The sequence below is a fragment of the Aquarana catesbeiana genome, linkage group LG12 (assembly GCF_042186555.1).
Source record: "Aquarana catesbeiana isolate 2022-GZ linkage group LG12, ASM4218655v1, whole genome shotgun sequence".
Lineage (NCBI taxonomy): Eukaryota > Metazoa > Chordata > Amphibia > Anura > Ranidae > Aquarana > Aquarana catesbeiana.
This window is the reverse complement of record NC_133335.1, coordinates 4,042,677-4,067,468: the sequence shown is the minus strand read 5'-3', so window position 1 is coordinate 4,067,468 and position 24,792 is coordinate 4,042,677. Positions and strand designations below refer to the sequence as shown.

General features: G+C 46.8%; 1 protein-coding gene across 1 annotated transcript in view; it reads right to left on the bottom strand.

Moving 5' to 3' along the window:
• The window catches only part of CACNG4 (calcium voltage-gated channel auxiliary subunit gamma 4), a 72,054-nt gene that overhangs the window by 15,569 nt on the left and 31,693 nt on the right, over positions 1 to 24,792 (bottom strand). The window contains exon 2 of the mRNA XM_073607143.1: positions 14,560 to 14,643. Within this exon, the coding sequence (XP_073463244.1) occupies positions 14,560 to 14,643 (84 nt within the window). The remainder of the gene's footprint in view (positions 1 to 14,559; positions 14,644 to 24,792) is intronic.

The window sequence follows — 24,792 nt, the reverse complement described above, 5'->3', positions numbered from 1 at the left end:
TGGCAAAAACAACATTCTGATTGGTTCATGAAATACAAAAATCTGCAATAATTGATCTTTATCCTGAAAGCCCAACTCCAACTAAAACGTATTATTTTGCTTTTGAATAAACCAGGCGAGGGTCAGAGCCTCTGTCAGGTTTTTTATTACTATCCGTGTCCCTATTGGGGTGATCAGGGCTGCTGTTAGAAATCAAAGGGCCCCACACAGCCTACCCGACAGGGCCCCACACAGCCTGCCCGACAGGCCGCATACAGCCTACCCGACAGGGCCCCACACAGCCCACCCGACAGGGCTTCATACAGCCTACCCAACAGGGCCCCATACAGCCTACCCGACAGGGCCCCACACAGCCCACCCGACAGGGCTTCATACAGCCTACCCAACAGGGCCCCATACAGCCTACCCGACAGGGCCCCATACAGCCTACCCAACAGGGCCCCATACAGCCTACCCGACAGGGCCCCACACAGCCTGCCCAACAGGGCCCCACACAGCCTGCCCAACAGGGCCCCATACAGCCTACCCGCCAGGGCCCCACACAGCCTGCCCGACAGGCCCCTTACAGCCTACCCGACAGGGCCCCACACAGCCTACCCGACAGGGCCCCACACAGCCTACCCGACAGGGCCCCACACAGCCTACCCCACAGGGCCCCACACAGCCTACCCGACAGAGCCCCACACAGCCTACCCGACAGGGCCCCACACAGCCAATCCGACAAGCCCCCATACAGCCTACCCGACAGGGCCCCATACAGCCTACCTGACAGGGCCCCATACAGCCTACCCGACAAGCCCCCATACAGCCTACCCGACAGGGCCCCATACAGCCTACCTGACAGGGCCCCATACAGCCTACCTGACAGGGCCCCATACAACGTACCCGACAGGGCCCCACACAGCCTACCCAACAGGGCCCCCCCCTGATATCTATCAGTCCCTTTCTCTTCAGCCTCAGCTGCACAGATGAATGAATAGGAATCACTCTGAGGCTTCCTGCTCATTCACAAGTGGAAGCATAGTAAACACAGTTTACTATGCTTCAGTGATGAATGGACACAGGAGTGATGTGCATTCAGGAAAGGAAGGGGCCAGTAAATGACATCCCCCTGCGTGCCCGTAGCAGCTTCTGGCGGGAGAGGAGGGAAGCCAGCAGCGCTGTGGGAGAAAGTGGCACACAGGGGGGGCCCAGACAGCAGATGGAAGGGACTCCTGTGCCAGAACCAATCCCCCTGCAGTGCTGCCGGAGGGAAGGAGAAGAGGAGAAGCTGCCAGTGCTGCAGGGGGAGACAGAAGAGGATCGTGTCTGCAATAAGACAGTACAGTAGCCCTCCTGCTCAGCAGATGCCTGTGCCCCCTTTTAAACTGATGGGGCCCAGGCCCCCGTCTAGCAGGGCTGGCTGTAAAGCCCTATCAGCATGCCTGGGGGGGATTTTTGCATCACTTTCTCTCTGATAGATATATTTAGTAGCGTGGGTAAGGGATGGAACTTAATATAGCGAAATCCTGGGTCCCCGGAGGCCTAATGGTGACCTCCAGAGTTGGGGACAGCTGACATCCTTCTATGTAGAGTGGGTTACGAGGCATGGTGGAAGATAGATTCATGGGCGCCAGACACTTCTTGAATGCAAAGAGATTTATTGTCTCTTGAACAGAACTGTGGGAGAGAGGGTTAGGGCCAGGACACCCTTAGGTAGTTGCCATGTTAATTAGCAGACTCCGAGACTTCTATAGGAGGACAGACATGCAGGAAAAGGCATCCAGCAAGACACCACATCTGCATGTGTAGGATCGCTGTCTCCTATGGCAACAGTATTATAACCGTTCCTAACACAAGTCGTAACAAACGTCTTTACTTCCTCTACAATCACTTGTAAATCTTCACTCCACTGAGCTCCCAGTCTCTCTCACTAGACTTGCTGATCCACTGCCACTGGATCTCCTGAGCTCTTCCAACCTTCTCATTCAGTATCTTCCTCAAGCGCCACCCCGGCATCCCTGCTGGGTCCCTAGCTTGGCATTTACACATACTCCTCAAGCGTCACCCCGCTGGCCCGCTCAGTCCCTGGCTTGGCACACAAGGCTGCTCTGCAAACGTCACCTCCGCTGTTTGGGTCCCTGGCTTGGCACCTGCTGAAGTTTCCCGATTCATCACCGTCCCCGGTTGGTGAGAATACTCCTTGGGTACTTGCTTCAGCTACTCACAGTGGTCCCCGGTAATAAGGTGGATGGTCCCTTAGTGGCAACAGCTTCCCCTCCACCTCTGACCACGACAGATTCTCTAGCTGGCATAACCATCACTTCTGGTTGGACTGCAATCCGCAATCCCAACCCTACACTGCTCTCCTGCTTCTGGATAGGCCCAAACTACGGCCTAGCAGCCCGGGGCAGACGACACACGTCCACCCAGATAGCCGTCCAGGTGGCACAGAACCCCGATTACCTCACCCAAATAAATAGGCTCTCCCAGCAGTTCAAGGGAGTCAAGAAAACCCCCGCCCATTGGCTGAGATATCCCATATACTCCTAATCTGTCCTTGCAATGCCCTTGTCTTATCTAATGCCGCCAGGTACCCGGCCACCTAGTGACAGAAGAGAGAAGTGCAGCAATTCCAGAATTATGGTGAAGTCAGTTGACCCCCTAGAAATTAGCCAAGGTTACTATCACTTGGCAAATAAATTTAAGAGCAACCCCGCCTAAACATCAGGGTGCTACATCAAGAAAATGTTGTTATTGCTGTCAGTGTCTTTCTGTCCCGGTGACAAGCAGCCCCTCCCCTTTCCTATTTCTTGTACGGGGACAGGAAGTCGAGGATAATCTCCTTAATGGAGAAATAAAAACTTCCAGAACCAGCAGATGTGTTGGTTGAGTATTAGTAAACTTGTACATGTCTGTAGTGCACCCCCTACGAAGCTGCAAGTAACTGGGATCCCCCCACCCTGCACAGCCAGGCACCCCCAATCTTCACAGTCACTCCGAGTCAGAGAACTGGCTGTGACTTTGTTTCTTTTGTTTTATTGAGAGTAATATACTTGTTTGGAGATGAGGGGTATTATGGGATGCCCACTTCAGAACAAACTTCAGGGACATGTCTCCTATATACAGTCTGTATACCGCTCCAACCTCTTCCTTCAGCACACACTTGCTTGGTTCCCGGCTGTCACTTTAACCACTTGCTTACTAGTCACTTGTACAGTACCCCCTTCCTGCTCAGGCCAATTTTAAGCTCTCAGCGCTGTCACACTTTTGAATGACAATTGCACGGTCATGCAACACTGTACTAAAATTAAATTTTTACAAAAAATTTTCACACAAATTTGGTAAAAAAAGAAAAAGGGTAAAAGCGCTGGCAAAGCGCCGCTGCAGCGGCGCTTTGCCGGCGCTTCGGCGGTGCTGCCCATTGATTTCAATGGGCAGGGGCGCTGTAGAAGCGGTGTATACACCGCTCCTACAGCACCACAAAGATGCTGCTTGCAGGACTTTTTTTGAGCGTCCTGCCAGCGCACTGCCCTGGTGTGAGAGCGCTCGGACTTTCACATTAGAGTGAAAGGAGCTATAGCACTCTTTTTAGTGCTATAGCGCCTGTAAAGCGCCTCAGTGTGAAAGGGGTGTAAGAGACCCCTCTCACACTGAGGCAGTTTTCAGGGGTTTTAGCGCTAGATATGGCTTTCACAGACTAAGCTCCTGTGTTCACAGGTTGTGTGACAGGCCATCTTGTGCCTGGAGGGGACACAAGGGCGGCGCCAGACCTCAATCGGAGAAATGTTTTTGAACAAGTGATAATACAATTTTAATTAAATTAGTTACATTTCATTGTTTGAATTTATTCTCTTTTTTTTTTTTTTTTTTAAGTATATTCATCATCTTCTTGTTTTTTTTTTTTTTCCTGCACAGGTGTGAATGTGATGCAAGAATGGCTGCTGGAGAGCTGACCACCGCTCAGAGACAAACTGCAGCTTAAAGGTATTTTTCCTTCCATAAAGAGTGACCTGTATGAATGAGCTGCTTATATCTACACCCTTCCAGGATGAGCTTTTATGTGCAAATAGAAATATATCTTTATTCTTCTGCTGGTAAGCTTCCTAGACATTATTTTTTGGGGGATAATAACATTAATGATATATACAATTTGCTACATGGTTGCAGCCCCCCCCCCCTTCCGGAAATCCTTAGTATAGAGACCTTATTGCTCTAGGCAGCCCCATTTTCTTTACATCCTCTAGGGGGCGCTGTTTTATGGTGGTGTATAACTGATCACAGTACTTCAAGCTGCGTTACTATATTAATAACACGATGTAATCAGAAGAGTACGATTCTTCTGAGATGGCATGTTTTATTGAAGGTAAGAAGTAATTATAAGCAGAGGATATTATTTCCCTAAAGCACGCACAGCAGATTTTCAAGCCCCCTTCACTGGCTTCTGCTGGTATTTAATGACCTCCGGTAATTATTCTTCCCAGTTCTGAGCCGGTAAGACCCGAGCAGCGTGGCATTTTGTCTCTCAGAGTCTGGTGTCACGGTCGGGTGACATTTATGTATAATGAAAGCTGGGCTGGGAAAAGGGGTGATTGATGGGTGTAGCTTGCGGTGTCTAGTTCTGTGACTCCAGGCTCACATCGGGCCACCGAGGAACATCGTCTTCTGTCCAAAAAAGCTCATCAGCTGGTAGGAAAGACGTGGCCGTGTTGTGGGGTTATCTGAGCACTAAACCACTAAGTAGCACCAAAAAGCAGGAGTGTTTCTAAATTCAAGGGGCTAAAGTGAAGGTTTCCACGCCATGCCCCACCGCCTCCACTTTACCTCGCTTCACATATTCAGCAGTTCAGAAAATCCAGTGTTGTCCTTCTGTGACCCACCCAAGTACCATAGCCTGGGTCCACCAACTTCTTCTCTGGTGTCATTGGGAGCCCGGCTGCCTCTTCTGGGTTCAGGCAGGCAACCACCCAGATCCGGTGCAAGGATTCCTGTCCACACAGGTGAAGATGTACCCTGATACCCCCCCTGAGATGTAGCCCCTCACCCCCACATGGCACACACTCCACTTGTGCAGTGAAGGATGCAATGCTGCAAATGCTGCACCCAAAATCCCAACAAAACTGCCCCCGAATGGAGCATGCAGAGCTGGGGGTTACTACTGAGTGGGGGATCAGCAGAGCTGGTGGTTACTACTGAGTGGGGGATCAGCAGAACTGGGGGTTACTACTGAGTGGGGGATCAGCAGAGCTGGGGGTTACTACTGAGTGGGGGATCAGCAGAGCTGGGGGTTACTACAGAGTGGGGGATCTGCTGAACAAGGGTACTAATAATCTGGGGATCTGCTGAGCGAGGGTACTAAGAACCTTGGGATCTGCTGAATGAGGGTACTAGGAAGCTGGGGATCTCCCGAGCGAGGGTACTAATGAGTAGGGGATCTGCGGAACAAGGGTACTAATAATCTGGGGGATCGGCTGAACGAATATACGAATGTGCTGGGAGATCTGCTGAACAGGTGTACAAATGAGCTGGGTTTCTACTTGGCCCCTTTAAAACAGAAAATCAACACACACTGGGCACTTGCCAACTTCGTTAAAGCTTCAAAAAAAGCATCACGAAGCCTCAAAAACACATAAAAACAGCATGTTGAAGCGGTAGGCGCTTTAATGTGTGTTCAAGTCTAAGCAAGTGTAAACGAGCCCCAAGTAATAATACGATAACCGATATTCACGTTCTGTAGAGTTGTGCAAAGTTTGACAGACCCTTTCACGATCGTTGTAAGCGGCAGTTTTATACAACTGAACTTTTGGTGGATTCGGAGCGAAGCGTGTCCGGGGTTACTTTGCTGGAAAGAATTATTTTCACGGTTGGGATGCGTCATGTTATATTCGCCTGCAGTAAATGACATTTTATCACAGATTTGCTGCGTGTATAATTGCGATAGGGTCACCCCTCCTAGATGTTCTGTCAGTCAGTGAAAACACCCAGGGCCTGGCCTATTTTTAAGAAGTGCGCACTTCTCGTCTTCAGTTTTGAAGTCGCCAAACCAAGCGGAAACATGGAAAGACGTCAGCTTGTTGCAGATATTGATTTCCAAGACCCAGATTGAGCTGTTTTCAGCTTGTATTGTCTGCCTTCCTAATTGAGTGTCTCAGTTGTGAAAACACAATCTGTTAGAGGGGACGGAAACCATTCTTCGTGCTTCTCCTATAGACATGAGAAATAGGGGATCTCTGCCAAAGATCTAAATGCACAGCTGAAATACATATATAAATGGGCTACCAGCTCTGAGCCCCAGGGTCTACAGGCAAATAATCTATGCTAACATGATCTCCACATCTATATGAACTTGTAGAAGAGTTCATTTAAAAACCATGGCCATTGATATGGAACTTGCCCCACCTCCTATGGTCATTAATATGGAGTTTCCCCCACTTCCCATGGTCATTAATATTGAGTTTCTCCCACCTCCCATGGCCATTATTATGGAGCTGCCCCTACCACCCATTGTCATTAATATGGAGTTTCCCCCACCTCTCATGGTCATTATTATGAAGCTGCCTCCACCTCCCATGATCATTAATATGGAGTTGCCCTCACCTCCCATGGTCATTAATATGGACTTGCCCCACCTCCCATGGCCATTATTATGGAGCTTCCCCCACCTCCCGTGGCCATGAATATGGAGTTGCCCCCACCTTCTATGGTCATTAATATAGATTTGCCCCACCTGTCATGGCCATGAATATGGAGCTAACCCCATCTCCCATTGTCATTTAATATGGAGCTGCCCCCACCTCCTATGGCCATTAATATGGAGCTGCCCCCACCTCCCATGGCCACAAGTATGGGGCTTCCCCCACCTCCCATGGCCATTATTATGGAACTGCCCCCACCCCTCAGTGCCTTAATATGGAGTTGCCCCCACCTCTCATGACCATTAATATGGAGCTGCTCCCACCTACCATGGCTATGAATATGGAGCTGTTCCCATCTCCCATGGTCATTAATATGGAATTACCCCCACCTCCCATGGTTATTAATATGAAGTTCCCCCACATCCCATGGCCCAGATTATGGAGCTGCCCTTTTGCATCTTTAACAGCCTCCACACTTTCAGGAAGGACACAAGATGTTGGAGGATGTCTTTGGCAAATCTGTGCACATCGTTAGGTCAGATATTGATATTGGATGAGAAGACCTGGATCACAATTGATGTTCCATTTCAGCCAAAAGGTGTTCGGTAGGGTTGAGGTCAGGGCTCTGTGCAGGACACTCCAGTTCCTCCACACCATGACATGGTCAAACCATGTCTTTATGGAGCTGGCTTGTAATTGGAGCACCAATTCATTCCAAAGGTGTTCAGTGGGGTTGGGGGCTCTGTGCAGGATACTCAAGTTCTTCCACACTATGACATGGTCAAACCATGTCTTTATAGGGCAGGCTTGTTAGTGGTGTTCCAATTCATTCAAAAGGTGTCCAGTAGAGTTGAGGTCACGGCTCTGTGCCGGACACTCCAGTTCCTCAACATTAAACTGGCAAAACCATGTCTTTATGGTGCTGGGTTTATATCCAGAAGATGTGACTTGTAATTAGTGTTCCAATTCATTCCAAAGTGGTTAATGATTCTTACTCTGAATGGTCTAAGGTTATCAGTGGTGTACCCCAAGGTTCAGTGTTGGAACCCTTACTTTTTAATACCTTTATAAATGATATGGGGTCTGGGATTAAAAGTACCATTTCTGTCTTTGCAGATGACACCAAGCTTTGTCTCCAATTTACAAGTCAACCTCAATGCACTGTCTAGTTGGGCAACAAAGTGGCAAATGAGGTTTCATGTTGATAAATGTAAAGTTATGTACTTGGGGGCTAAGAATATGCATCATACATACTAGGGGGAGTACAACTGGGGGAATCCATAGTGGAGAGGGATCTGGGGGTTTTGGAAGATCATAAGCTCAATAATAGCATGCAATGCCAAGCTGCAGTTTCCAAAGCAAGCAAAGTCCTTTCTTGTATTAGGAGAGGTATGGACTCCAGAGAAAGAGATATCATTTTGCCCCTCTACAAATCATTAGTAAGACCTCATCTGGAATATGCAGTTCAGTTTTGGGCTTCAGTTCTCAAAAAGGATATCAGGGAACTGGAGAAAGTGCAGAGAAGGGCAATCAAACTGATAAGAGGCATGGAGGAGCTCAGCTATGAGGAAAGATTAGAGGAAATTAATTTATTCCCTCTTGAGAAGAGGAGGTTAAAGTGGTTGTAAACCCAGATGAAAAAAAAGAAAAACCTGCAAGACAAAGGCATAATGAGCTAGTATGCATCACATACTAGCTCATTATGAAATACCTTATAACAATGCTGTTGCAGGGGTACCGCACACCGCTGTGACATATCGTCCCAGAGTTTTTTCTGGGTTCGCGGGCACTGCCGCTGTGATTGGCCAGAGCCGCGATGACGTAACTCCCGCGCATGCGCGCGGAATCCGCCGGTAACGGCACAGCAGCTGAAGAAACAGCATGAGCGAGACGTTTCTTCAGTGCGCATGTGCAGATGACGTCGGCACTTGCGGGTACAGTGAATATCTCCTAAACTGTGCATGTTTGGGAGAAATTCACAGTATCTACAAGTAAGCCTTATTATAGGCTTACCTGTAGGTAAAAGTGGTTATAACAGGGTTTACAACCACTTTAAGGGGGATATGATCACCATGTACAAATATATAAGGGGTCCATATGGTGAACTTGGTGTTGAGTTATTCACTTTAAGGTCATCACTGAAGACAAGGGGGCACTCTTTACGTCTAGAGGAAAAAAGATTTAGTTTCCAAATACGGAAAGGTTTCTTCACAGTAATGCCCCGTACACACGGTCGGACTTTGTTCGGACATTCTGACAACAAAATCCGAGGGATGTTGGCTCAAACTTGTCTTGCATACACACGGTCACACAAAGTTGTCGGAAAATCCGATCGTTCTGAACGCGGTGACATAAAACACGTACGTCGGGACTATAAACGGGGCAGTAGTCAATAGCTTTCATCTCTTAATTTATTCAGAGCATGCGTGGCACTTTGTGCGTCGGATTTGTGTACACACGATCGGAATTTCTGACAACGGATTTTGTTGTCGGAAAATGTTATATCCTGCTCTCAAACTTTGTGTGTCGGAAAATGTGTGATGGAGCCCACACATGGTCGGAATTTCCGACAACAAGGTCCTATCACACATTTTCCATCGGAAAATCCGACCATGTGTACGGGGCATTAGAGCTGTGAAAATGTGGAATAGACTCCCTCCAGAGGGTGTTCTGGCCAGCTCAGTAAATTGTTTTAAAAAAAAGGTCTGGATTCTTTCCTAAATGTACAGAATATAACTGGGGACTGACATTTTTAGGTAAAGTTGATCCAGGGAAAATCTGATCGCCTCTCGGGGGATCAGGAAGGAATTTTTGGATTATAAGCAAATTGGATCATACTTTGCTGGGGTTTTTCGCCTTCCTCTGGATCAACTGTGGGTGAAGGATTGTGTATATTGGTTTGTGTTATATATATATATAAATAACTATGGACTTGTGTCTTTTTTCAACCTGGCTAACTATGTAATTATGTTCAGTAGGGTTGAGGTCAGGGCACTCGAGTTTCTCCACACCCAACTGATCACACCATGTTTTTATGGAGTTGGCTTTGTACACAGGGGGGGCACAGTACCTAACCTACCCCCGGATGCACAGATTTCTATTTTCACTAAATGCAATAAACCAGACTGCATCTAAAAAGAGGTAAAAATACACAGAGTGTGTTGTACCATTTAAAATAAAAATGGCATGCATTTAGAAATGTCCACTATAAGTATATCCTTGCCAGTGTGAACGAGGCTTCCAGTTTCCTTTCTTTGCAGAATTCCAGGGTTCTGCATTCTCTGGATTTGACTCCAGACTCTCTCAGGAGATGAATAACAATTGTACAATAATACTTTGTTGCGTAGAAGTAACAGTTCTTGTGTTGCTTTGTATCTTTTTTTTTTTCATCGTGTATAACTATGCAGCAGTTGAAGATTCCTCCTATCATCCTAAATGGTATCACTGGGGCCCCTGGAAGAATTCTTTGTATGACAGTAAGACCCCTCTCACACTAAGGCTGGGTTCCCAGCAGGGGGCTCCGCTGTGTCCCTGTTCTCCGTTTAAGGGATGAATCAGGGGCCGAATTTTTGCCTGAATTTGCCCCTGAAATGGAGCCAAAGACACACAGCGTTCCTGTGCAAGCCGCTCCGCAGCCGCAACGGAGATTTGTGAACCGGCTCCATAGAAAGCTCCGTAGGGAGCCGGTCACAATCTCCTGTAATGCAAACTGGATGCGGGGAAACCCTCATCCAATTTGCATAGGTGTGAACGCGGCCTGAGGCAGTTTTCAAGCGTTTTTAGCGCTAGAAATAGGGGCAGAAAAGCACTGAAAACTGCCTCCAATTCATTTGACGGTGCGTTTGCGGGATATTAGAAAAAGTCCTGCAGCAGCATCTTTGGGGGGGGGGTTTGGGGTGCTGTAAAAAAAACGCTCCAAAAATGCCCCTGCCCATTGAAATGAGTGGGCGGCGCCTTAGGCCCCTTTCACACTTGTGCAACTTGTCCTGCAACTTGGGACTGCGAAGTTGCAAGACAAGTCGTACCCCATGATTTCCAATGGGTACTGTTCATATCTGTGCAAAGCTGTCTCTGCACTACTTTGGTTCGAGTTTGATGCGACTGATGCGATTTGAGGTCCATAGACATCAATATTACACAGGCATTGCTTAAAGTTGCATCAACATTGTGGCAAAAAATCACGGCAAAATCACGCGACTTTCAGGTCGCACAAGCGTGAAAGAGGCCTAAAAAGTGATTCGAAAGCACAGCAAAAGTGGTAGTTTTTGGATTTTTTTTTTTTAAGGTCACATGACCTGAAAAAAAACGCCCCGCAAGCAGCCGAAAAGCGCCACAAAAACGGCCGGCGCTTTATCGCTATTTTAGGTGTGCTTCAGTGTGAAAGGGGTCTTGTATGTAGATGGGATGTGACATATCTGTGTCTGGGGAAGCACGGTAAAAATCATTAATGTTGGCAGGAAAAGACCTCCATGTGTTTTCAGAACGCTCAAACCCCCCAGACACTGCACAGATCACTCTACTGATGGTATATGAGATCGTATATTTTGAATATCATGTCAATTTCAATACCCGAGGTTGTCAAAAATAAATAAAAAATCACTATTCACATGTTTTCTTAATGAAGAAATGTGTGTGTTCCCCTTTAACGAGCGCAGTCGGCGCACCGCGATCTTTGCTGTCAGGAGCCAGAATTGTAATTTAAGAACCGGAGCGGTAATGGCTGTAATCTTCTCAGACATCAAAGCATGCACCTCCCTGACAATCCACGCTGTAAGACGACTGTAAATGGGGGAGGGGGGGGCGCAAATTAAAGATGAAACGTTTAAGGTGAAAGGGCTTTTATCACATCTTAGAGACAATCCGGTGGAAGTCTTTGTTGTGGAGGGGATTGTTTTCATGTTTTATGTTTTACTGGCGTGCGGATTATATAACGGTGCTCTGCGCATGGGGGAAAACTGCGTACTTCCATTATGTCAGGTGATTTGAGGACACTTCCTGTCCCTGTGACACCTGTATAACAAAATGCTGGCAGTGGTTGTCACCGGGAAATGTAAAATCATTTATATGGCATTGCGGCTGGTGCGTCATTTTTTTTTGGGGGGGCTTTAAACAAACCACAGGCCACCCCCCATCCCCCGTTTGGTCGGTCAGTTGGTCCGGCAGTCAAACCCCCCACCCCTCCCAGTAGCTTGCCCGTCCGCCCACCAGCCCCTCACCTCCCCCATGTAGGTAGCAGGCAGCTTCTCCTACAACTCCGCCTCCTCCTCCAATACGGTCACTTCTCCTCACGGCCAATCAGATCTTAGGAGAAGAAGCAGGAAAACAATAGCGAATATTAATTCCCTATTGTCACACAAATGGGTGGGTTTAGGGCGCAGTGCTCTGCGCCCCGAGCCCACCCTTTTTTGAAGCCAATCAGAGCCTCAGTCTCTAATCACGTGCTTCAAAAAAAAAAAAAAAAAAGCCCCATTGGAATCCATGCTTCTGGCGCCCCGCATGAAGATTAGGGGCCGGGCGTATGGAACAGGGGGGCGGCACCCCTACGCCTCTAATGGAGCGGCTGCCACTGCATGGCAACCTAACCTTCCCCCACTCTGTGAAAAATGTGTCTTGGTAGAGTTTTTTAACCATCGCTTGTCCTGAGAGGAAGTGAGAATAAATCTCTCTGGTGGGGACACAGACAGTTAGGAAAACCTAACAGAGGCCCCTCTTAACTCTTCCCCCACCCATTAACAACATAGACAAACATTTTGGCTGGATTGGGCTTTGAAAATGGTTGTAAACCCTTCCATTCACCCAGTGAAGTGATACAAAGAGATGCAAACAAATCCCCCTACATAAGTTGTACCTGTTCATCTGCAGCCATCTCTCCTCTACAGCCATTTAAAGTGTACAGTTTAAATAGCATTCCTGATCGTCAGAAGGCAGGGGGTGGGGGATCTGATGTCACATACTGCACAGCATAGAGCTGAGTGTAATCCGAGACTTGAATGATGGGAATGGACACACCCCCCTCTACACACTCTCAAAGGGAAACGTGCACAGCTAAAGCCAGCCATAGATGGATCGAATCTCCGCTGGTTCAGCAGGGACCACCCAAGATTTGATCAATCTATGGGCATGGACACTCCTCCCTATACACACTCTCAAAGGGAAACATGCACAGCTAAATCTGGCCATAGATGGATCGAATCTCGTTTGGTTCAGCAAGGACCACCCGAGATTTTATCAATCTATGGGCAGGCTGGTTGTACTGAAGTCGACCGACTAAAGTACAGCTATGTGACGTGGGGGGAAAAAAACTGCACTGAACCAGAAAAGAGAATACAGCTGCTAGCACTCAAAGTCCAGATAAATGTGTAAAAAATTAGTGTAGCGCTAAATGGTGAAATTATTCAAGTGAACACATCTGTGCACTGAAAAGTGCACAGTGATAAAAATCACAAATGTGAATAAAAGAGAGATAATGAGCCACTCAATCTAAGTGCATGTGCAAAAGTGCTAAAACACAAAACAGATCAGGAGCATTGAACCATAATCACAATATACATAAAAAGGGAAAGTCCAATACATAAAAAAGGAAAGTCCACTATAAAGCAATAAAGCAAAAAATAATGTGAATTTCCAAAAAAATAAACACCATATAATTTCACCATTTAGTGCTACACTAATGTTTTACATTAAAGTACAGCTAGTCTGTCAGATCTTTTGCATGTGATTACTGCTGGCAGCTAAAGCCGCCAGCAGAAATCCTTGTGTTCTGCCCGCAGGAAAGCCTCCCCCCCTCCACTCGCTGTCTGCTGGTTGGTCCGGCACATACCTCATCTAGGTGGTGAGCTGCGGGCTGTGGCTCCGGTGTCCTCTCCTCCAGCACAGCGGACCCCATCTGGGTGGCAGGCAGCGGCCCCGGTGTTCTCTCCTCCAGCACAGCGGACCTTATCTAGGCGGTGAGCTGCGGGCAGCGGCTCTGGTGTCCTCTCCTCCAGCACAGCGGACCCTATCTAGGCATTAGGCTGTGGGCAGCGGCCCCGGTGTTCTCTCCTCCAGCACAGTGGACCTTATCTAGGCGGTGAGCTGTGGGCAGCGGCTCTGGTGTCCTCTCCTCCAGCACAGCGGGCCCTCGCTAGGTGGCGGTCTGTGGGCAGCGGCTCTGGTGTCCTCTCCTCCAGCACAGCGGACCCTATCTAGGTGGTGGGCAGAGGGCCATGTGTCTCCTCTCTCCTCCTCCTAGGAGCTAGGCGATAGGATCGCCTGACAATTTGGCCAATCGGGAAATGCTTCCTGATTGGCGGGGAGGAGATTTAGTGTGAAAATAGCAAATATTAATTCACTATTGTCACACAGCTGGATGGACCCACCCCCACCCTTTTTTGAAGCCTATTAGAGCCTCTGGCTCTAATCATGTGCTTCAAAAAAACACGTTTCCCCCCCCCCCACTGGAATCCACAGTCCGGCACCCTGTATGTAGATCAGAGGGCTGGATGCATGGATAGGGGGGTGGCACCCGTGCTCCCCTAATGGATGGGCCGCCCCTTCTAGATCCCCTGGATCCCTATAACCTGTCAGAAGTGAGTCATGGAGATAGCAGAGGAAGGAGGCAGCAGACAGAAACCCCACATAGTGCTCTGGATTGAGACAAGTACACACTATAGAAGGATATGCTTTGCTCATTTTTTTTATTTCAGTGGTTTACAACAACTTCATAAATTTTTAGATGATTGTATTGTAACTGAATTGTCTCAATTTGCGCTATATAAATCTTCTAGATAGATTGATTCATTGATTGATCATCCCCAGCCATGAATATTTGTGCAGGGAGAGAAAGCTGGCCAGCATCATGGCTTTCCCTCTGCACTCCTTCCCACAATCCCCTGTTCCTGGTCCCGCCATACACCACAGATGCTCACTGATTGGCTGTGTGATGATAAGAAAGGTGCGTACTCACGTAGGAGGTACTCGGAGCTGTCGTGGTCGTAGTCATTGTCTTCAGGAAAGTGATTAATTCGGAAGCAGTTTCCTTTGTACAGACCTGAAGAAAGAAAAATAAAACACGGCTGAGACCATGTGGTCTATGGAATGCTGATACACCTCCAATATGACCTCTGCTTGTCTTGTCAGTGTGGGACTACAACTCCCATCAGACTCCAGTGGTGTCAGCCCTATCTCCTTCATGCTACCATCTCTCAAGTAGTAGTTCACCCACTTCCCGCGGTGGCAGGTGCTCACATACCCCCATCTTGAATAATGGGGTGCCACATCTATACGCCGCCGCTCCGGCTTTCTATGGCCCCTTTCCCCTGGAGATCCTTGTCTGCCCTCTCAGTCACACTCACTAACACCATTTTGTGCCCCCCCAGCCCTCCACCCCCATCATATTAATTATAGGACTATATATTCTTATAAATTAGTATTATATTAATTAAAAAGCCATCATCTGACAGATGTGATTGGCAGAGGGTCTTGTATACAGCAAGTAAATCCTGCCTTGCATGCTTGCTACAGGCCAGCCATGCAAAAAAACAAAACTGAAGCCAAAGGCAGCCAGGCACTTAGCATTTTCACACTGAGTTTACTCATGGCAGCCGCTTTTTTTTGCGCAGCGCAGGTCTGAGCTCCACCTAATTGACCATTTGGCCAGAATGGTGCTCATATGAAGAGGTAGACCGGTGCTTGTTGGGTTCAATGCACCTTCTAGGCAGAGATGAGTGATACAGGAGAGGCTCTCATGGCCTCTTAAGGATTTCCTTCCATTACTCTAAAAGATGAGGTTTAGACATCTCTGGCTGTGTGCATTTCATCCCATATTCTGCGTCTGCACCGTCTTCCCTGAACTGCCCGCCATAGCTCATTGGGTAACACATATGTGACACTCGGTGACCCGGCACCTCCATCTCCTCACACATTACAGAGCAGAGGAGTGTTTATAGATGCAAAGCGATGACCTGACACCCGACTGACACCCGACTGACACCCGATTGACACCTGATTGACACCTAACTGACACCCGACTGACACCTGCCAATCTCTCCACTGAAAACAAGATCTGTATCTCCTCCGAATTCTGCTGCAGCCTCAACCTTCTTGAGAGGATAGACAGATAGAATCGATTCATAGATAGATTGCTTTATAGATTGGTTCATACAGTATCTCACAAAAGTGAGTAGACCCCTCATATTTTTGTAAATATTTTATTCTATCTTGACTTATTTTGAGGGGACAGCAAATTTACACTGTTATACAAGCTGTACACTCACTACTTTACATTGTAGACAAGTGTCATTTCTTCAGTGTTGTCACATGAAAAAGATAGAAGAAAAGATTTACACAAATGTGACTGAGGGGTGTACTTACTTTTGTGAGATACTGTACAGTTGTGGGCAAAAGTTTTGAGAATGACACAAATATAAATTTCCACAAAGTCTGCTGCCTCAGTTTTTATGATGGGGGGGGGGGCTCATTTGCTGGTTGCTGCCTGGTTCACCAGTGCCCATCCATGCTGACCACTAAACTGACCTACCAGACATCTGCATTGATCCCCCTGACACATACATTGACCCCGTGACACCTACATTGACCCCCCTGACACATACACTGACCCCCCCACCCGTGACAGGTGACCTCTTGACACTCCTGCAGCTCAGCCTTATCTGTGTAGTGTAGCCCATCTCATTCCAACCACTCTACAGCAGGCGGCATGCACCAGGGAGAGAGAGCCAAGATGTGAGAGGGAACCAGGATAGGAGAGCCGCTCCACTGCCCGCCCATTTACACAGAGTGAGTGGGGATCTCCCAGTGCCCAGCGTGGCCACAGTGTCATTCCCGCCTCCTCCTGGACCCGGCAACGCCTATGATAGATGTCACACATCCCGCGGTCCCGGAATTGGACCAGTGGGACGTCCATTATAGGAGCCAGGTCCCGGAGGTGGAGTTTTTGTACGTCACTCGGCTGCGCTGGATAAGCTGGAGATCGTTCCCTGTTGTCTGTGGAAATGGCTTGAGGCTAATAATGAATTTAGGACTATCAAGACCCAGGGCTTTTTGGAGGCACACTCGGGGCTCCAGCTCCCGTCAGCCCCCCCTCCCAACACCACTGATTGCAATTAATTGCAAAGTGCCTCTTTGCCATGAAAATGAACTTAATCCCATAAAAAACAGGTTTCAGGGCTCCCAAGAAAGTCCAGCAAGCGCCAGGACCGTCTCCTACAGATAATTCAGTTGCGGGATCAGGGTACCACCAGTGTAGAGCCTGTCCAGGAATGGTGGCAGGTAGGTGTGAGTACATCGGCACACACAGTGAGGAGAAGACCCCTTTATATTACACAGCCCACTGCAGCTCTGGACCCCTTTACGTTACACAGCCCCCCCACAGGTCTTGACTCCTGCACATTACACAGCCCCCTCATACTATCTCTGGACCCCTGCACATTACACACCCCCCCAGCTCTGGACCCCTGCACATTACACATTGCCCCCACCAACTCTGGACCCCTGAACATTACACAGCCCCCCAACTCTGGACCCCTGCACATTACACATTGCCCCCACCAACTCTGGACCCCTGAACATTACACAGCCCCCCAACTCTGGACCCCTGAACATTACACATTGCCCCCCAACTCTGGACCCCTGCACATTACCCATTGCCCCCCCCCCCAGCTCCGGACCTCTGCACATTACACATTGCCCCCCAACTCTGGACCCCTGCACATTACACATTGCCCCCCCCCCAGCTCTGGACCCCCACACATTACACATTGCCCCTTCCTACCTTAGTGGGGCATACATGCAGAGCTGGGGACACAGCAGCGCTGAACAGAGGGCGGGAACTGCTGGAGGTAATTTTTCATATTAACAAGCTAATGATTGGTTGCTAGGACCACCTAGCAACCAATCACCTGCTGGAGTGATTCCGGCGGCCGGCCCTGGATATCAGTCATCCAGGTAAGGTCCGCACCCGGCACCCTGCCACAGTTCAACACCCTGCTGTCACCGCTTCACTCACGGGGGGCACAGGGCTGATACCCCCGCCAATGTGTGGCACCTGGGGCAGACCCCCCCCCTTACATTGGTCCATTGGTACTCCACTGCCCAACAGTAAAGCTTCCTGAGACCATTCATGTGTGGGGCTGCTTCTCAGCCAAAGGAGTGGGCTCACTTACAATTTTGTCTAAGAACACCTCCATGAATAAAGGATGGTATAAAAACATCCTCCAAGAGCAACTTCTCCAAACCATCCAAGAACAGTTTGGTGAGGAACAATGCTTTGTCCAGCATGATGGAGCGTCTTGCCATAGGGCAAAAGTGACTAATAGTTAAGTGGCTTGGGGAACAAAATATGGACATTTTGGGTCCATGGCCAGGAAACTGTCCTTAATCCCATTGAGAACTTGTGGTCATTCCTCAAGAGGAGGGTGAACAAAAAAACCCACAAATTCTGACAAACTCCCAAGTATTGATTATGCAAGGATGAGGGGACAGTCAGGATGTGACCCAGAAGTTGATGGACTGCATGCTGGGGGGAATTGCAGAGGTCTTGGAAAAGAAGGGTTACCTCTGCAAATATTGACTCTTTGCATAAACTCCATATCATTTTCAATAAAAGCCTTTGACACTTATGGAATGCTTGTAATTATACTTCAGTATCCCATAGTAACATCTGACACAAAGATCCATAAACACTGAGGCAGCAGACTTTGTGAAAAGTAATATTTGTGTCATTCTCACAACTTTTGGCCACGGCTGTATACAGTTGTATATACATAGTTACATAAATAGATACAAGCATACATAGATGGATACATAGACACATAGATACATAGATGCATAGGTAGATACATAGATGCATAGGTGGATACATAGATGGATACATAGACACATAGGTAGATACATAGATGGATACATAGACACATAGGTAGATACATAGATGGATACATAGACACATAGGTAGATATATAGCTGGATACATAAATGGATACATAGGTGGATACATAGATGGATACATAGACACGTAGGTAGATACATAGGTAGATACATAGACACATAGGTCGATACATAGACACGTAGGTAGATACATAGACACGTAGGTAAATACATAGATGGATACATAGACACATAGGTAGATACATAGATGGATACATACAGTCAGGTCCATAAATATTGGGACATGGACACAATTCTAATCTTTTTGGCTCTATACACCACCACAATGGATTTGAAATAAAACAAACAAGATGTGCTTTAACTGCAGACTTTCAGCTTTAATTTGAAGGTATTTACATCCAAATCAGGTGAACAGTGTAGGAATTACAACAGTTTGTATATGTGCCTCCCACTTTTTAAGGGACCAAAAGTAATGGGACAGATTAACAATCATCCATCAAACTTTCACTTTTTAATACTTGGTTGCAAATCCTTTGCAGTCAATTACAGTCTGAAGTCTGGAACGCATAGACATCACCAGACGCTGGGTTTCATCCCTGGTGATGCTCTGCCAGGCCTCTACTGCAACTGTCTTCAGTTCCTGCTTGTTCTTGGGGCATTTTCCCTTCAGTTTTGTCTTCAGCAAGTGAAATGCATGCTCAATCGGATTCAGGTCCGGTGATTGACTTGGCCATTACATAACATTCCACTTCTTTCCCTTAAAAAACTCTTTTTTTGCTTTCGTTGTATGCTTCGGGTCATTGTCCATCTGCACTGTGAAGCGCCGTCCAATGAGTTCTGAAGCATTTTGCTGAATATGAGCAGATAATATTGCCCGAAACCATTCAGAATTCATCCTGCTGCTTTTGTCAGCAGTCACATCATCAATAAATACAAGAGAACCAGTTCCATTGGCAGCCATACATGCCCACGTCATGACACTACCACCACCATGCTTCACTGATGAGGTGGTATGCTTTGGATGATGAGCAGTTCCTTTCCTTCTCCATACTCTTCTCTTCCCATCACTCTGGTACAAGTTGATCTTGGTCTCATCTGTCCATAGGATGTTGTTCCAGAACTGTGAAGGCTTTTTTAGATGTTGTTTGGCAAACTCTAATCTGGCCTTCCTGTTTTTGATGCTCACCAATGGTTTACATCTTGTGGTGAACCCTCTGTATTCTCTCTGGTGAAGTCTTCTCTTGATTGTTGACTTTGACACACATACACCTACCTCCTGGAGAACGTTCTTCATCTGGCCAACTGTTGTGAAGTGTGTTTTCTTCACTAGGGAAAGAATTCTTTGGTCATCCACCACAGTTGTTTTCCATGGTCTTCCGGGTCTTTTGGTGTTGCTGAGCTCACCGGTGCGTTCTTTCTTTTTAAGGATGTTCCAAACAGTTGATTTGGCCGCACCAAATGTTTTTGCTATCTCTCTGATGGGTTTGTTTTGTTTTTTCAGTCTAATGATGGCTTGCTTCACTGATAGTGACAGCTCTTTGGATCTCATATTGAGAGTTGACAGCAACAGATTCCAAATGCAAATAGCACACTTGAAATAAACTCTGGACCTTTTATCTGCTCCTTGTAAATGGGATAATTAGGGAATAACACACACCTGGCCATGGAACAGCTGAGCAGCCAATTGTCCCATTACTTTTGGTCCCTTAAAAAGTGGGAGGCACATATACAAACTGTTGTAATTCCTACACCGTTCACCTGATTTGGATGTAAATACCCTCAAATTAAAGCTGAAAGTCTGCAGTTAAAGCACATCTTGTTCATTTTATTTCAAATCTATTGTGGTGGTGTATAGAGCCAAAAAGATTAGAATTGTGTCGATGTCCCAATATTTATGGACCTGACTGTAAATAGATACATACATATAGTAGATGGATAGATAGGTCGATGGATTTGAGATAGATGAGAGAAGATAAGTGGGGTAATTACATGGATCAGGGCTTGCAGAAATGGCTGGTAAGAAGGGATTTTCTCTCCATAGAAGCCTCCCCCCCTCCACCTTTACTCCCCGAGGCCTTTCTGACTGCTACATGCTTCCTCCATGACAACACAACTGTCTTTCCATGAATTAAAATCCCATAATGCCTCTGGGAATATCCCCCTGACACCGCCATTGTCTGATCTCCGCCGCCTTCGTAGACAGGTGGAGAAGGCTTACAGACAGAGCCATTAATAAAGTCCTACTCAGTGCATGGCAGCTGAAAAGCCAGGTTACCACACATAACCGGTTCTCCTTCTGGCTAAGATCAAGTGTAGTATCTGTTCTTATCAGTGATCCAGTGGAGACCCTTTGCTACTATCCTGACCTGACCAGGGTTGGGGTGGTGGCTATGCAAATCCGCTGGTGTGATGGGGACCTGGAAGGTTAGTATCAGCAGGAACTGGAACCTGAGCTCCTGACCGTAATTGGGGGCCAGGAGTAGGTTCTCACCGAGAAAGCCGGAAGGGTTCATTATCTCTTGGTTTGAGCGGTCTACTTTGTCTGGCCATGGGCTGGGAAGGCAGATGATCCACGGTGTCTGTGCTCCCAGGGAGTGGTTGCCCTAGGGAAGCTTTTAGTAACACTATGGGTGTGGGACCCCACTGAGTGAAAAGAACTCACGGTCACAGTCACCAAAGCTTTTTCTGTACAGCGCCTTTTAGAGTCTGGCCTTTTCCTGGGGCAATTTTTGTCTACCAGGCCTCAGGGCCTAGGCCAATGCACAATTTGACACGGCCACTTTTTTATTTTTATTTATTTTTCCTCACTGTTTGTCACTTTCACCTTTTGTGTGTGTTTTTTCACTGGATGAAGGGTGTGAGTCCTCGGGCTTACCCTGATGTCTAGGGGGAGGATGTGTGGCCTTTTGGTTCCTTCCTCCCATGCCTCTGGGCGGGGGCTCTCTTCGGGAGGGCTCCCCTGACCTAATATTCAGGGATGGCTTCAGCTGTCCTAGAAGAACAGTGGTCTGCTAGGCCTTCTGGCTTGGCAGACCATGTTAAAGCTATGTCCCCGTCAGGAGCCTTGCGCCCCGGGGGTCAGGGGACTAGTCCTTCTCCTTCGGTGGGGGTGGACAAAAGCACACCCTTAAGTGCACTTTTTTGTGTGTGTTCACATGCACGTTTTTTGAACCCTTACAGGTTTTTCGTTATAGGATTTTTGTACCACCATGGATCTAAAAAAAAAAAGAAGCAGGTTCTCTTTATAACTCCCCTGTAGTGATCCAGCCAGCCTCCACCCTGGCTATACATTACCCAGTGCATTTCGGCACACTGAATAATGATTGGAAACAACTCTTCAAAAGGTGAAAAAAATCTGAGTTCTCTCAATAAATTTCCAGAGTGCTGGGAGGTTTCTCTGACCGAGTGTTTAATGTTATAGAATCAGTTTTGGACAAACACGGGCAGTTGTCTTTTGGCTTGATTTAGCACTTACAGTGTGGAAAATAATTATCTGATCCCCTGCAGATTTTGTAAGTTTGCCCACTTACAAAGAAATGAAGGGTCTATAATTTTTTATCATAGGTGTATTTTAAATGATAGAAGCAGAATAACAACCAAAAAATCTAGAAAAAACACATAAAACAAATGCTATAAATTAAGTTGCAGTTCAGTGAGTAAAATAAGTACTTGATCTCCATGCAATAAACATGACTTAGTAGTTGATGGAGAAACCCTTGTTGGCAAGCACAGAGGTCAGACGTTTCTTGTAGTTGGTGACCAGGTTTGCATACATCTCAGGAGGGATTTTGGTCCACTTTGGTCCAGTTTCAGCTCCCTCCATAAATTTTACATAGGATTAAGGTCTGGAGACTGGCTAGGCCACTCCATGACCTTAATGTGCTTCTTCTTGATCCACTCCTTTGTTGCCTTGGCGGTATGTTTTGGGTCATTGTCATACTGGAAGACCCATCCATGACCCATCTTCAGTGTTCTGGCTGAGGGAAGAAGGTTCTCATCCAATATTTGACAATACATGGCCCCCGTCCATTGGCCCCTCAATGAGGCAAAGTTGGTCTGTACCTTTAGCAGAGAAACAGCCCCAAAGAATCATGTTTCCCCCTCCGTGCTTGACTGTAGGGATGGTGTTCTTAGGGTCATAGTCAGCATTTTTCTTCCTTCAAACATGGCGAGTCGAGTTAATGCCAAAGAGCTCAATCTTGGTCATATCTGACCACAGAACTTTCTCCCAATCCTTCTCTGAATCATTTAGATGTTCATTGGCATGACTGTACATGTGCCTTCATGAGGAAGGGGACTCACTGTGTTTGGAGGGAAAAAAAATCTGACTATGACCCTAAGAATACCATCCCTACAGACAAGCACAGAGGTGGAAACATGATTCTTTGGGGCTGCTTCTCTGCTAAAGGTACAGGCCAACTTTGCCGTAATGAGGGGCCAATGGACGGGGCCATGTATTGTAAAATCTTGGATGAGAACCTTCTTCCCTCAGCCAGAACACTGAAGATGGGTCATTGATGGGTCTTCCAGCATGAAAATGACCCAAAACATACCACCAAGTCAACAAAGGAGTGGCTCAAGAAGAAGCACATTAAGGTCATGGAGTGGCCTAGCCAGTCTCCAGACCTTAATCCTATAGAAAATGTATGGAGGGAGCTAAAACCTTAAGAATTTAGAGAAGATCTGTAAAGAAGAGTGGACCAAAATCCCTCCTGAGATGTGTGCAAACCTGATCACCACCTACAAGACACGTCTGACCTCTGTGCTTCCCAACAAGGGTTTCTCCACCAACTACTAAGTCATGTTTTGCTTGGGGATCAAATATTTATTTTTCTCACTGAACTACAACTCAATTTATAACATTTGTATCATGTGTGTTTTTTTCTGGATTTTTGGTTGATATTCTGTCTCTATCATTTAAAATACACCTATGATGAAAATTATAGACCCTTCATTTCTATGTAAGTGGGCAAAACTTACACAATCTGCAGGGGAATAAATCATTATTTTCCCCTCTGTAGGGACCCTCACAGTGAGATCTCTGTTGTTGTCCTCTGAAGAACCCTTGGCATAACAGCCAGGTAACTACCGTATCATTATTAGCAATGGCAGACCCCCTATCTCTCATTTGGGAAAGGTTCACTTTAAGCACTTCAGCTCTGTAAGGTTTTATTTTTTATTTTTTGCAATATAAATGAAAAAAGACAGAAAAAAAACCAAAACAATATTTTTCACGTACAGACCCATCGCATAGGAAAACAACCATAACAGAGCATATGATATACTTAATAAAAATTAAAAAAAAGGGGGGGGGGGGGTCCGCATATTGTGAATCATACATACCAGTACACATTTGTAACATACATGGTGAAACAGATACATAACAAGATCAGAAGCTACCACACCATTCAGGTGTTATAGAGTGTTCAGATTCTACCCAAGGGGACCAGATTTTGTGACATCTGGTCCCCATCTTTGGTGTCAGATGAACAGTGCCCCATCATTGGTATTGGTGGAAGGAATAGTGCCCCATCATTGGTAGAAAAAATTGTTCCTCATCGTTGGTATTGGTAGAAGGCATAGTGCCTCATTATTGGTATTGGTGGAAGGAATATTTCCTCATCATTGGGATTGGTGGAAGGAAAAGTGCCCCATCATTGGGAGGAATAGTGCCCCATCTTTGGTATCAGTGGGAAGAATAGTGCCCCGTCTTTGGTATCAGTGGGTGGATTAGTGCCCTGTCATTGGTATTGGTGGAAGGAATAGTGCCCTATCATTGGTGTTGGTGGAAGGGATGGTGCCCAATCATTGGCATTGGTGGAAGAAATAGAGCTTCATCATAGGTATTGGTGGAAGGAATAGTGCCCAATCATTGGTACTGGTAGAAGGAATAGAGCTCCATCATTGGTGGAAGAAAGTGTTCCTCATCATTGGTATTGGTAGAAAGCCTAGTGCCTCTTCATTGGTATTGGTGGAAGGAATAGTTCCTCATCATTGGTATTGGTAGAAAGCCTAGTGCCTCTTCATTGGTATTGGTGGAAGGAATAGTTCCTCGTCATTGGTATTGGTGGAAGGAATAGTGCCCAATCATTGGTACTGGTAGAAGGAATAGAGCTCCATCATTGCTATTAGTGGAAGGAATAGTGCCCCATAATCGGTGAAAAAAATTGTTCCTCATCATTGGTATTGGTAGAAAGCCTAGTGCCTCATCATTGGTATTGGTGGAAGGAATAGTTCCTCATCATTGGGATTGGTGGAAGAAATAGTGCCCCATCATTGGTACTGGTAAAAGTAATAG